The sequence below is a fragment of the Mustelus asterias genome, chromosome 2 (genome assembly GCF_964213995.1).
Source record: "Mustelus asterias chromosome 2, sMusAst1.hap1.1, whole genome shotgun sequence".
NCBI lineage: Eukaryota > Metazoa > Chordata > Chondrichthyes > Carcharhiniformes > Triakidae > Mustelus > Mustelus asterias.
The window spans coordinates 159,802,716-159,817,592 of NC_135802.1; the positions used below are offsets into that span (position 1 = coordinate 159,802,716).

At 45.1% G+C, this 14,877-nt stretch overlaps 1 protein-coding gene across 1 annotated transcript in view; it reads right to left on the reverse strand.

The window, feature by feature from the left end:
• Positions 1-14,877, reverse strand: part of nek11 (NIMA-related kinase 11) — a 275,408-nt gene that overhangs the window by 21,860 nt on the left and 238,671 nt on the right. The window contains exon 15 of the mRNA XM_078200740.1: positions 12,070-12,333. Within this exon, the coding sequence (XP_078056866.1) occupies positions 12,070-12,333 (264 nt within the window). The remainder of the gene's footprint in view (positions 1-12,069; positions 12,334-14,877) is intronic.

Genomic DNA, 14,877 nt, shown 5'->3' on the forward strand with positions numbered 1-14,877 from the left:
TATGCGAATAAACTGATAGCAGGTCAATGGGTGGTATTTCTCTGTTCTCGATCCATGTCAGATTGCCCTTTTAAAATAGACTTTAGAAAGACAGCGCAGTGGTTATCTCACTGCTGCCCCTGTAAAAGGGACCCGATTATATTCCATAAACTTTTCAAAATATCAACCTGTCTTGTTATTACTAGGTGAGACAAGCTGACTTTGAGAGATCAAGTAACATTAGTTGGGAAATTTGTTTTATAAATCTGCTATAATACAGAGTGTTACACAAAGCTCAGTAACAGCCCCGGTTCATGCTTCATCTTTTCAATAAAAATCAATTACATTCGAGAGAAAACGCGCTCCACAAACAATAACTAATCACAGTCCAGAAAAAAATAACAGGAGGTGTGTTGAATAGAACCCTTACAGTGCAGAAAGAGGCCATTTGGCCCATCGAGTGTGCACTGACTCTCCGACAGAGCATCTCACCCAGACCCTATCCCATGTATTTACCCTGCTACTCCCCACCTTAACCTACACACCTTGGGACACTAATTGGGAAATTGTAGCATGACCACTCCACCACACACACACATACCACACACATATGCAAACACCACAGATGCACACACACATTCATGGCACACACACACACATACAAAATGCATACACAAACAGAATCATGACGTGCATACATACACGACACACACACATGCACACACAACACACAGACATAACACACACATCACACACAGACACGACATGACAAACACACATAAGCATACACAGACATTATATACGCACGGGCACGCACACACTTGTCCATTAGCCGAGAAACTAACTCGGCTGACATCTATTCCAACACTGAGATCCTCTAAGTCTTTGCCTGTTATTGTCAACTTGGGCAGTGCATCTGCACATACAGGGGGTGAAAGGTTTGCACAGACACAAACACAGTAAATACACTAATTACCATTCTGCATACTCCTTCTCACATAGACCTGAGCCCTGGTGCAGGTGTGGGGACATGGAGGGGGCCTTTTGTTGTCCCTACCCCTCCTCATGAATTGTAACATTCCAGCCTTGCCCCCACTCAGTCCTGTGCCCAACCCCCTGCTCCCCACCTCCTCCACCCCCACAGATTCCCCCCCAGCCGTGTATGAGGCTGTGGTCCGTGGAGACGTTGATACTGAGTAAGGGTCACTGTCCCATACTCAGCAGCACTGACAGATGCCACTGCCTGACAGACAGTGTCAGATTTCACTGGCGTCCATTCAGTTAAAGCTGTATAAAAGTGACAGAAAGCCTCATTGTTGTCAGACATAACTGCCCTCGCCCAGAGGTCAGAACGTTTCATCTGCAAAACATCTTTTAACCTGCTGTCCAAGGAACTTCCCCCCCCATCTGTGCCCACTCCGGGAACTAAAGCCACGGCAGCTGGCTACAAATACTGCTGTAAACTCAGTGAGTGTCTGTCCAGCTGCACAGGTGAATGTGAAGAGGCAACCAGCCAATGGATCCGTGTGCTGTGTTGCAATCAGTGCTTCAGAGATGCCAAGTTTAATATCAATTGACAGACTGCCTGTTTAAATGTGCTTGTGTGGTGGCACATAGAGCATGTGTTCGAGCTAACACCACCTGGGTTCTCTACAATGTTAGAACTGCGGGCGAACTGATTTTGATGTGAGTTCTGCCAAGCTTGGTGTCAGTGCTGTCTGGCGTTTAACAGGTGGCGTTCTTTGGGTCCCTGAGGGTTCCTCTGGAGTTCGAAATTCAGAAGACCAACTTCTCCCAACGACTGGCCATAATTCAGTCCCTGCAGTGATGCCGATTTCTGCCAATGAAATTTCAATCCAGGCTTCCATCTCCAATTTGTGGTGTTTGAGTGAGAGCCGGTGTGCCAAGGTTGGGCTCGGCACTGTTTGGCTGTATGGAGAATAAAGGGGGCTGTGGATATACAGTATCAGCCAGGGTTTCTGCTCCGAATCGCTGGCCAGCTGGAAGCCTTGAGTCTTGTTAGCATTCAGAAAGAAGAGAAGCTTAAATGTGTCACTTGGTCACTTTCCCCAGTTGGGCCCACACACGGTGAATGGCCAAGGTGCCCAAGGACTGCTGGCACCCACGGACTCCTTTCTCAGCAAGAGCTTTTAAAATGCTGAAGGAGTTTGATAGGGCAGACATAAGGTGATCTTTCCATTGCTACAGGACTCAGAAACCAGCGACCATAAAGACAATCCAATCGAGGGCACAGAATAAACTTCTTTAACAGGAAGCAAAAAAAGACTTAAATTTATATCACAGTTTTCACAACCGCTGGGCATTTCCAAACATTTTCCAGCTTTTTCAGTGTAGTGACCATCATAACGTACGAAACACGGCAGCCGATTTGTGCACAGCAAGATCCCACAAACAGCAATTAAAGGTTAAAGTTTATTTATTAGTGTCACAAGTAGGCTGACATTAACATTGCGATGAAGCTACTGTGAAAATCCCCCAGCTGCCACACTCCGGCGCCTGTTCGGGTACACTAAGGGAGAATTTGGCATGGCCAATGCAGCTAACCAGCACATCTTTCGAACTGTGGGGAAGAAAGCGCAGCACCCGGAGGAAACCCACACAGACACGGGGAGAATGTACAGACTCCATACTGACAGTGACCCAAGGCTGGAATTGAACCCGGATCCCTGGCACTGTGAGGTAGCAGTGCTAAACACTGTGCTGCCGTGCCGCCCTATGTGATAATGACCAGATAATCTCTTTTGGAGTTAGCTTCTTTGGTGCTCACATGGAGTGATCAGAAAGTGATGCATTTATAAGGAGAAGCTACACAATTACACAGGGGAGACGAGAAGCTTGTGCTGATTGGGTTTGATGGAGAAAGGGGTGAGGAGCATAGTGGCACAGTGGTTAGCACTGCTGCCCCACAGTGCCAGGGACCCGGGTTCAATTCCCGGCTTGGGTCACTGACTGTGTGGCATCTGCACGTTCTCCCCGTGTCTGCGTGGGTTTCCTCCAGGTGCTCCGGTTTCTTTCCACAATCCGAAAGATGTGCGGGTTAGGTGCTAAATTCTCCCTCAGTGTACCCAAACAGATGCCGGAGTGTGGCGACTATGGGATTTTCACAGTAACTTCATTGCAGTGTTAACGTAAGCCTACTTGTGACACTAATAAATAAATGTAAACTTTACTTTAGACACCAACGTGAGCCAGTTGGGCTGAATAGTCCATTGTGGATTTGATGTAACTCGGTGTAAGAATCAGAGAGTGTTCAGAAAAGGAGGGGGATTGAAAACAGTTAATATTAAACTTGTGAGACCTGCTGTCGAGAAATGTGGTGCTGCCATTAGTAAAAATCAGTCTTCATTATCGGAAGATCTGCCACTGTGACCATTGTACACATTTCTTAAAAATCTGCTCGTAACATAATTAACTTCAAGCTGAAGGCTGCCAGAAGCTTGATTTATATTCTGTAATTAATCAGGACCCAGCCTATATGAAATGTGTTAATTTTATAAATGTCAAGCAAAAAATAAATTTATTGGCTTGTAAATGCAGTATACACGTGTCACCTATTCCAAATCTATAAACATAGATCTGTACATTGCATGTGGAAACTCGCCTCATTAAGAGATACAGGCAGCAACTGAAATACCTCACAATTTTATTCCGGGGCAATTTAATTATTAATTTTTGATAAAAGAAAATAGACAGTCAAGCACCATAGTACAGCGAAAGCAACTCAGCAAGAAGCTCGTAATGTTCACCTCTGCTCCTCTCTTGCCAGGAGGGTAAGATAAATATCCACAATTTATTTTCTTCTAATAAACTTCTCTTCTCCTTTCTAATCCCGAGGCCAGTTCATTTCTTTGTTTGTTTGAGAGGAATTGATTTCTTTCGGGAGGGTACCACTCAATTTGGCTGATGTGAATGTAGTACCCTCGCTCCACTCACACTCATAACACAGACCTCCGGCTTCCACTAAACTCTCTCCCACACACTATTAACAACAATTGTTTCACCGCATTGTTTAAGCATATTAATTTCATTCATTTTTTAATAGTATTTTTAAAATTAATTTAAAATGGCACAGTGGTTAGCCCTGTGCCAGGGACCCGGGTTCAATTCCAGCCTCGGGTGGCTGTCTGTGTGGAGTCTGCACGTTCTCTCCGTGTCTGCGTGGGTTTCCTCTGGGTGCTCCGGCTTCCTCCCTCAGTCCAAAGATGTGTGGGTTAGGTGGATTGGCCATGCTAAATTGCCCCTTAGTGTCAAGGCGGATCAGTAGGGTAAATACGTGGAGTTACAGGGATAGGGCCTGGGTGGGGTTGTTGTTGGTGTAGGCTCGATGGGCCGAATGGCCTCCTTCTGCACTGCAGGGATTCTGTGATTCTATAGGATATGGGTACCATTGGCAAAGCCAGCATTTATTGCGCATGTTTGATTTACCCTTGAGAAACTGATTCTTGAATCGCTGGAGTCCGTGTGATGAAGGTGCACCCATAGTGCTGATAGGGAGGTAGTTCTGGGATTTTGACCCAGTGACAGTGGAGGAATGGCGATATATTTCCAAGCCGGGATGGTGAGCAGGGGCTTGGAGGGGAACTTGCAGGTGGTGGTGTTCCCATGTGTCTGCTGCCCTTGTCCTTTGATGTTGTGGGTTTGGAAGGTGCTGTTGAAGGAGCCTTGGTGAGTTGCTGCAGTGCATCTTGTAGATGGTACACACGGCTGCCTCTGTGCGACGGTGATGGAGGGAGTGGATGTTTTGGTTTCAGGTCAGACTGGTATAATGAGCTTTACACAGCTGCTGAGTATTAACATCAACTAAACAATTAGAAGAACATTTTGGATCGAAACAATGACTTAACTGTCTGCGCATTAAATGCTTCCACATGCTCCCTAACATAATACAGCAATACCTGCAGCAGTGTCTACAATCGTCTGGCTGTTTTGATTGCAATAAATTATCTTTTTGTTGAAATTAGATGTAAAAATAAAACAAAATTCAGCATTTTTCTCTTGAGTTATCTTGAACCATTCTTCAACGAGAAGACTATTTCAATCAGAGAATTGGTTCTTTGTGCCTCTCTATGCTCCTTGAAAGAGCAATTCAATAATGGGCAGCACAGTGGTTAGCACTGCTGCCTCACAGCGCCAGGGACCTGGGTCCTAATCCCAGCCTTGGGTCACTGTCTGTGTGGAGTTTGCACGTTCTCCCCACGTCTGAGTGGGCTTCCTCCGGGTGCTCCGGTTTCCTCCCACAGTCCAAAGATGGGCAGGTTAGCTGGATTAGCCATGCTAAATTGCCCCTTAATGTCCAAAGATATGTAGGTTAGGTGGATTAGCCATGGGAAATGTGTGTGGTTACGGGGATAGTGTGGAGGGGAGGGTGTGGGTGGGAATTTCTTTCTGAGAGTCGGTGCAGGCTCGATGGGCCGGATGGCCTCTTTCTGTACTGTAGTGATTCTATGATTCCACTCTCCTGCTCTATCCCCATGACTCTAGAAATGTTATCCATTCAGCTACTTAATCAGCCCCCTTTTAAAAACTAGCATTGAATCTGCTTCCACCTTCCATTCAGTCGGTGCGTTCCAGATCAAACAACTCACTGCGTAAAGACAAAACCTGATTTGAAATCTCTGCCATTCATTACCGTTTAAATGTCAGAGTTAGCTCAGGGAGAATGAAGCTCTCTCCGCCGGAGGCAGAAATCCCAAACCAGAGGCTTTAGCTCACAATCTATGTTGATCCTCCTTGCAGCTTCCATCCAAACACTTGGCAAATGTTGCTGTGTGGGTTGGACAGTGAGATGTTAAACTGAGACTTGTGTCCTCTTGTGGGACGCAATGGAAGAGCAGGGTGGTTTTCTGGGTGGTCCGACCACCCACCCCGTGCCGTACAAACAGAATATCCGGCCTTTCATCATCGTACAGGAGGCTGGGGAGGATGTGGGACTCACTGTGTCATCACAGGCAGCACGGTGGCACAGTGGTTAGCACTGCTGCCTCACGTCAGGGACTCAGGTTCAATTCCAGCCTCGGGTCACTGTCTGTGGAGTTTGCACGTTCTCCCCGTGTCTGCGTGGGTTTCCTCCGGGTGCTCCGGTTTCCTCCCTCAGTCCAAAGATGTGCAGGTTAGGTGGATTGGCCATGTTAAATTGACCCTAGAGTCAGGGGAATTAGGAGGGTAAATGTATGGGGTTACGGGAATAGGGCTTGGGTGGGATTGTGGTCAGTACAGACTTGATGGGCCAAATGGCCTTCTTCTGTACAGTAGGGATTCTATTCTATTCTATTCATGGAGGGGTTGAAGACGATAGCATTGACACAATTGAGGGAAACTTGTACATGTCAGAGGTGTAGAGGGAATAGGCGTCCAGCTAATTCGATTGTCAGCAGGCGTATATGGAGTACAAATATCGGCACAGACTAGTTAGCCTGAATTCCCAGTTCCTGGAGATTTTATGTAATCTGATTGTTCTTTGTGAACTTGTGCGACTTGGCTGCCACATCCTTCACATTTTCAAAGGACTTAATTATCTGTGTCCAGTAGTACTGAGGCTAATTTTAGTTCTCAGTCAGATAGGACAGTTAATTAAGCACACATTGGCTATCGAATCCAGTGGAGAGGTCCTGGGATGTTAGTGGTGCTGCATAGATGTAAGATGTAGGGTTTGAACTGTCCGCTGGTTTACCCTTCGTTGGGGAGATGTCCCTAACTTTTTTTCCAGTGCCCACCCCTGATTCAGTGGGCAGGACTCTTATCTCTGAGTCAGAGGGTCCTGGTTCAACTTCCACTCCAGTGAGCATAAAAATCACGCTGTTGCTCCGGTGCAGTGCTGAGGGAGTGCTACACTGTCAGAGGTGTAGCCTTTCGGATGAAAGAGAGGACATGTCTGCTTTCCCCTGATGGGCATGAAAGGTCCTAAGGTAGGGAGTCCTCCCCAGTGCCTGGCCAACATTCATCCCTCGATCATCCTCACAAATAAACAGATTATCTGGTCACTGTACAAATAAATGCTGGAGATCTGAAATAAACCAGAAAGTGCTGGAACATCTGTCTGTGTGTTCCAGATCACAGCAACTCATTGTGTAAAGACAAAACCTGATTTGAAATCTCTGCCAGTCATTACCGGTTAAATGTCAGAGTTAGCTCAGGGAGAATTAAGCTCTGCCGGAGGCAACATCTTTGGAGATAGAAAAAGTGTTAATGCTTTGAGTCCAATATGACTTTTATACTGAGCTTGGGGAGGTAGACATGTATGATATATGGCCCTTATCTCATTGTTGTTTATGGGATCTTGCTGTGCACAAATCGACGACCGCATTTCCTACATTACAACAGTGACTGCACTTCCAAAGTGCTGTTTTGACTTTAAAGCGCCCATGGCCATAAAGGGTGCTATATAAATGCAAGTCTCCCTCTGTTTCTTCAGCCCAAATTAGGTTAGGTGGATTGGCCAAGCTAAAGTAACCCTTAGTGTCAGTCGGAGTAGCTAGGGTAAATACATGGAGTAATGGGGACAGGGCCTGAGTGGGATTGTGGTTGGATGGGACGCGATGGGCCGAATGGCCTCCTTCTGCCCTGGAGGATCCTATGATTCTAAATGAACGTAACACTGGGATTTACCCGATGTGAGCAAGGTTTATTGCTCAACTTGGTGAAAGTCAGGCCGTTAGTGGCAATCGCAGGTATCTGAAAGAAGAATGTGGGGTGGTTGGAGTGTCTGACCTTTGCGAACCATGTTGACCCAGCCTTTGTTGTGTCTTTCAGAAAGTCAAATGCATTTCTATTGGTGGCAGTCGATATTCCATTACTGCAGAAATACATTTTCCAGTTAAAAAACAAATAGAATTTTCTATTCTCTCTTAAATTCTTTAACACCAAGGAGATTCAATTCTTGGCTTTTCATATCCATAAGCTTCAAGCCCTCTCTGCCACTAATGGAATTTAAAAAAAACAAAACACCATTATTTTTTATTTGCTTTTGATTTAAGGCCAGCAACTGCGCTTTGAACATCCCGAGGCTCTTATCGAATGTTACATAAGTCCGTGGTCTTTTCTCTCAAATAGCAAATGAGCTGCTGAATAAATTGTAAAGAAAAAGAAAATCATTTCATCTCCCATTACCTGCCTGATATGATTCCGCTCAGGTGGAGCGATATACATAACAGATACATTCATGTAAAATAAGGGAATATTACTTTCTAAAATAGGAGATCTTGGGTGGGACTTTTTTCCAGTCCTGCCGACAGCACCCACCCCCCTGACAGCACCCCCCCCCCCCCCCAAGGTCCTCCATCCCCACCCCCCCCACCCCACTGTGGTTTCCCCAGTGTCGGAGGGTGCGAACAACAGGAAACACCTGCAGGATCAAAGATCCCGCCACTGACCGATGGGTGGGTCACCTCTGCAAAACACGGTGCGGGGGATGGGGGTTGGAAAATCCCACCCCTTGTGGCGCATGGGTAGCATCTCTGCCTCTGAGCCAGAAGCTCTGGTTTCGGGTCCCACCATGTGGAGATGCCGGCGTTGGACTGGGACAGCCACAGTCGGAGTCTCACAACACCAGGTTAAAGTCCAACAGATTTATTTGGTAGCACAAGCTTTTGGAGTGTTGCTCCTTCTTCAGGTGAGTGAAGAGTTGTGTTCACAAACAGGGCATACATAGACACAGACTCAATTCACAAGATAATGGTTGGAATGTGAGTCTTTACAGATAATCAAGGTAATCGGGTCCCACCCCAGGACTTGATGGCCGAGGAAGGGTGTTCGTAATGCCAAACAGATTGAGTGTCAACCTGCAAACTCCTTCCAAAGTGCCAATGGCTGGTGGGGAAAGCAGGAAAGACTCCTGCTCAGCCACGTTTGAGGTGGAGTGGTGCCCCTCAAGATATAAGCCTCTGGCGACACCTGTTCCGTGAAATACTAGATATGAAAACTGGCAGCACGGTGGCACAGTGGTTAACACTGTTGCCTCACAGCATCAGGGACCCGTGTTCAAATCCCGGTTTGGGTGACTGTCTGTGTGAAGTTGGTATGTTCTCCCCGTGTCTGTGTGGGTTTCCTCCGGGTGCTCCGGTTTCCTCCCACAGTCCAAAGATGTGCGGGTTAGATGAATTGGCCATGCTAAATTGCTCCTCAGTGTCAGGGGGACGCGCAGGGTAAATGCGTGGGGTTATGGGGATAGGGTGGGGTGGGATTGTGATCGGTGCCAGCTCGATGGGCCGAATGGTTTCCTTCTGCACTGCAGGATTCTAAATATACCAATTACTAAAAATATGAAAGTTTGCCTTGTGTACCATTAGGTGTGAGAAGAATATTATACATGCTGCAGGCATCAGAGTGTAGTCCTGATCATTCAGCAAGTTAAAACTCTATCATTCAAACACTATTGGAGTTAATCGCACTTAAATAAGCAATATTAGTTAACCAGTACTAATCTTCAGGATAATAGGGGGCTTTCTGCAAACATGCATCACTGATAATCATTACATCGATACACACTGCGAGGTGCACAGTTACTAAAGGTGTCACATGGTAGAAAGAGTAACTGGGAGGCCACTTTAACCAGCAGTGAGTTTTTAAAAAAATCTCTTCACTGAACATTAATAATCTTTCCTACAGTCTGGAAAATAAGATCGATCAATCTGGAATCGATCAGTGGCTAAGATCTAAAGATGTGTTCCCCAGTAATTGGGCATATCCATTCCGCAGGGCTTTAAAGCCTGAAATACTGCATTCGGATGGTGCTGGATTAGTTAAAGTGGGAGCCGTTAACAGTAAGGGTGGATTATTGACCACGCTTTTTTGCAAAGGGAAATTCACTTGCATACTCCACCGTGGCATCCAAACATAGCACAGCGCAATCCCACCACTGGATCAATATTTCTCCTGCTTGTAGACTGAAACTTCGAATCGGACGAATTGATTCTTGTCAACAAACACAAGCAGGGGGATTCCTTGGATGCATTTTCACCGATTTCTTACGAGCCAATCACAGGAGACTCAGAGCAGGTTACGATCATTTATTCAAGCATATTCAGGGAAAGTGCTATCCCAGAGAAAGACCTCTGAACTGCTGCTCCAGAGAAAGGCAAGGATAGATAGATTTTTGAACAGTAAAGGAATTAAGGGTTACAGTGAGCGGGCGGGTGGGTGGAGCTGAGTCCGCAAAAAGATCAGCTATGATCTTATTGAATGGTGGAGCAGGCTTGAGGAGCCAGAAGGCCTACTCCTGCTCCTAGTTCTTACGTTCTTTGAAGCATACTCCAATGAAAAACCGCACATATTTATATCATGCTTGGCACATACAGACATTGTTTAAATTTCAATCTAACAGTACATACAGCTTTTACCAAAACAGCCATGTCTTGTACTAGTCACGTATTTACCCTTGCACTCACTGCAGAGCTTCCAACTTATCATGGTACCACTGCCACCCCTATCTCTATCTGGTCCTTGCTATTGACTCTAAAACCTCGTTGTCACTAATGCTAAGCAGTTTCTGAGAGGTGCAAAGCACAGATGGAAATTCTGCTGCCTTTAAGGTGTATGAAGGTCACCTGCTGCTAGAATATGTCTAATGCTAACCTTTGTAACAAAGAGAAAAGCTGGTTCTCTGTAGCAAAAGGGTCTACCACTTTCTTAATCAACCTCATTACATAATTATATTAAAATCTCAACCTTTGTCATTTATTTTCCCCCAAACAGATGTTTACAGCACAGAAGATGGTAACTTGGCCTAAAGACAGAAAGTGTGTGGGGAAAAACTCAGCAGGTTTCTCTCTCTATAGACAGTTACATGGATAAGGTGGGTATAGAGGGATATGGACCAAACGCGGGCAATTGGGTCTGGTTTAGGAGTTTAAAAAAAGGGTCAGCATGGACAAGTTGGGCCGAAGGGCCTGTTTCCATGCTGTAAACCTCTATGGCTCGATGACTCTAGGACTGGCAGCATCTGTGGAGAGAGAAACGGAGTTCCTAGTTGCACTTGACTCTGCTTCAGATGCGTGGAAATTTGGTCGTCTGGCCTTCCCTGTGTGTTGTAGAGTTTTAACTCCATGAAGTTTGCATGCTTTCTGCCTCAGCAGGAATGGGAGTCCCATGTCCGAAAACAAGCGCAAACAAATATTTAGCCAATTTTGTTTTGTCAACATTAATTCTTTTTCCACAGTTTCCACATTATATTTCAGTTTAGTTTTAACTTCTCTCAACTGTCTTGTTTTTTTATTGCTCCTTTTTTATTTAGTATTTATTTATATTAATGTATTAATAAATATGTTAATAACAATAATGTGGGCAGCACGGCGGCACAGTGGTTAGCACTGCTGCCTCTCAGCGCCAGGGACCCAGGTTTGATTCCCGGCCTCGGGTCACTGTTTGTGCGGAGTTTGCACATTCTCCCCGTGTCTGCGTGGGTTTCCTCCCACATTCTGAAAGACGTGCTGGTTAGGGTGCATTGACCCAAACAGGCGCCGGAGTGCGGCGACTAGAGGAATTTCACAGTAACTTCATTGCAGTGTTAATGTAAGCCTTACTTGTGACTAATAAATAAACTTTAAACTGTGTGTGGAGTCTGCACGTTCTCTCCGAGTCTAGGTGGGTTTCCTCCGGATGCTCCAGTTTCCTCCCACAGTCTGAACAACGTGTCCCCGAACAGGTGCCAAAGTGCGGCGACTAGGGGATTTTCACAGTAACTTCATTGCAGTGTTAATGTAGGCCAACTTGTGACACTAATAAATAAACTTAAACTTAATAAATATATTTATTTTTCAATCTCTGCAATTCATATTGGATGAATTCCTCATTTGCTAACTTCTCTGGGCTGTCAATTAGGGAAAATTCTTCTCTTACCTCAGCGAACTTTGCGGATTTTCTAGTCCAAGACCCTTGTCTTTGATTTATTATCCATTCCCATTCTGACAATCAACTCATTTGTATTCATCATTTCACAATTATACTTTCCCTCTCATATCCGGTGTTTGCCTACATACATTTCCCAAACTAAAGCAGGTAATTTTCTTTTTGTTTTCGCTCAGGGAATCACAAAATGGGTTGCAGCACAAGGTGAGGCCATTCGGCCCATCGTGCCTGAGCCAGTCCTCTGCAGAAACTGGTCTGACACCAGCAAAAAGGAAATCATCATGAGGGAAATGCAAGACAGGCAAACTGCCTTCCAAACAACTCTCTTTGTAAAGGACTGCTGTGAGCTGCAGTCTCTCAGCTGGCCATGGCTGCAGCTCTTCCACTTCACCGATGAAAGGCTTTCCAACCTGCAGCTTTCCCCGAGGAAGCACACCTTGCTCTGCACTTGCCTGGTTAAGCTGATAGGGGGTCGGGCGATAGGTGCACTGGCTGTTAGAGCCAGAAAGGTTGGTTGAAACTGCAGTTCATGATCAATTTGCAAATGACAATGGCTTAACTGACAACTCCAAGAGGATTTCTTTCCCATGACCACCTTAAATTTGGCATGTCATCTACGCCTCTCACCAACTTTTACAGATGCACCATAGAAAGCATTTTTTCTGGTTGTATCACAGCTTGGTATGTCTCCTGCTCTGCCCAAGACCGCAAGAAACTACAAAAGGTTGTGAATGTAGCCCAATCCATCACGCAAACCAGCCTCCCATCCATTGACTCTGTCTACACTTCCCGCTGCCTCGGCAAAGCAGCCAGCATAATTAAGGACCCCACGCACCCCAGACATTCTCTCCTCCACCTTCTTCCTTCAGGAAAAAGATACAAAAGTCTGAGGTCACGTACCAACCGACTCAAGAATAGCATCTTCCCTGCTGCTGTCAGACTTTTGAATGGACCGACCTTGCATTAAGTTGATCTTTCTCAACATCCAAGCTATGAATGTAACACTACATTCTGCACTCTCTCATTTCCTTCTCTATGAACAGTATGTTTTGTCTGTATAGCGCAAGAAACAATACTTTTCACTGTATGTTAATACATGTGACAATAATAAATCAAATCAAAATCAAAACCTGCAATTATATCGGGGGGACCTGATGCCACTTTTGGAGGAATTTTAGTCCCAGCCGCATCCGAGTCCGTCTCCCCTTAGCAAATAAAATTCTTCCCACGTATCTACCTTCTATCACCAGTCTAACGTGAAGGAGAATTTCATTATTGGAATGTAGTATATTGAATAACATTCCACCAGAAAGAAGAGCTGCAAACTTCACCAGGACAACTGATCAGAATGGTCATGAGTCTGGAGATTTCAATACTCGGTTAAATTTTATGAAGCAATTTAAATTAACCATATTGCAAGCTCTTAAAACATAATTATTTGCAAGCTGTGAATCAGAGGTGTAGAGATTGCACTGTGAATTGCTGGCCCACTCATAGCCTTGGAATAAATTAAATAAATGAGGAAATATGGTAAAAGATAAATTTATCCCAGATCTCATATGGGTATAATTACCATTGGCTCGAAATATAAATTGGAATCAGGTCAGATATTAAAACTTTTAGATAAAGGCAAAATACTGCGGATGCTGGAATCTGAAACAAAAACAGAAAATGGTGGACAATCTCAGCAAGTCTGACAGCGCCCGTGGGGAGAGAATAAAGACAACGGGCGGGATTTCTCAACCGCGCTTACCCCAAAATCCCACCTGAGGTCAACGGACCTTTCCATGGTCCGCCCCCACCCACCCTCCTCCACCTTCCCCCCACCCACCCTCCCCCACCTTCCCCCCCCACCCCCGCCTTCGCCCACTACGATTCCCGTGGCAGGCGGAACAGGAAAATTCTCCCCAACGTTTTGAATCTGGATGAGCCTTTCGGACTCAAACCCGAAACGTTGGCTCTGCTCTCTCTCCACAGGCTCTGTCAGACCTGCTGAGATTTTCCAGCATTTTTCTGTTTTTGATTAAAACCTTTATCTGGATTTAATTCTCAGGGGTTGGAAGTCACTAGCACTTATTGTCCATCCAAAGTTGTTCTTGACAATATAGTGGGTCTTCTTGAAGTGCTGCAGTTCATGCGGGAAGGAACTTCTCAAGTGCTGCTAGGTAGGGAGTCCCAGGACTTTGACCCAGTGATGAAAAGGGAACAGCAACATACATCCATGATGGACTGAATATGAAGGTGTGATGATACTGTGCCTTTGAGAAATTTATTTATATCACATTTCTTTTAAGGGGCATGTTTTAAATTCAGCTCTGTTTTGCAGGGTGTCAGTTTGTCTAGGATTTAAATTGGGAGAACAAGATAAGTACTCATTTTCAACATGGAGTGTTTCTTTAAGCAGAGCTAATGTATTTCTGTTTACTTAGGTTCCTCCCGGGGGTTTCAGAGTAGAGTTTTGATTGGGTTGATTGACAGAGACATAGTCATGTGATTGATGGGAGGAGCTAAGCATGCAGGAAAGAAAGAGTTTCAATTCATTTTAAAATATAAGCAGTTGTTGCCTGAGTTGCCAGAAGACGGTAATGTCTCTGTCTCCATCTCTCCAAAGGCTTTCTGAAAGGTCTGAGCCGGATAACCTTAGTCGCAGTAAGTATGCCTGTGTTCTACTAACTAATTTTAAAGAGAGGTTTAAGTCTATTAGAGAAATATTGCTCATAGAGATAGGTTAGCAGTTAAGAATTGTATCTTGTCATGTTTAAGTTTGTTAAAGGTTAAACTAATTCATTTGTTATAGTTAAACTGTGTTGTTAAATTAAATTTGTTTTGATAAAACCTTCCCAGTGTATCAGTAGAATCGCACCTGGATTGAAACATCTAATCCTCACAATGTCAAAATAGAAAATTGTTGGAGTCTAGTCTAACTTTATAATATACCTTGGGGTTTTTGATCTGGTATCCTAACAGAGGGAACATGAGGCTTGCACCTACTGCCCTCGTCCCTCTAGGTGATGGAGGTTTGGGAGGTGCTGTCGA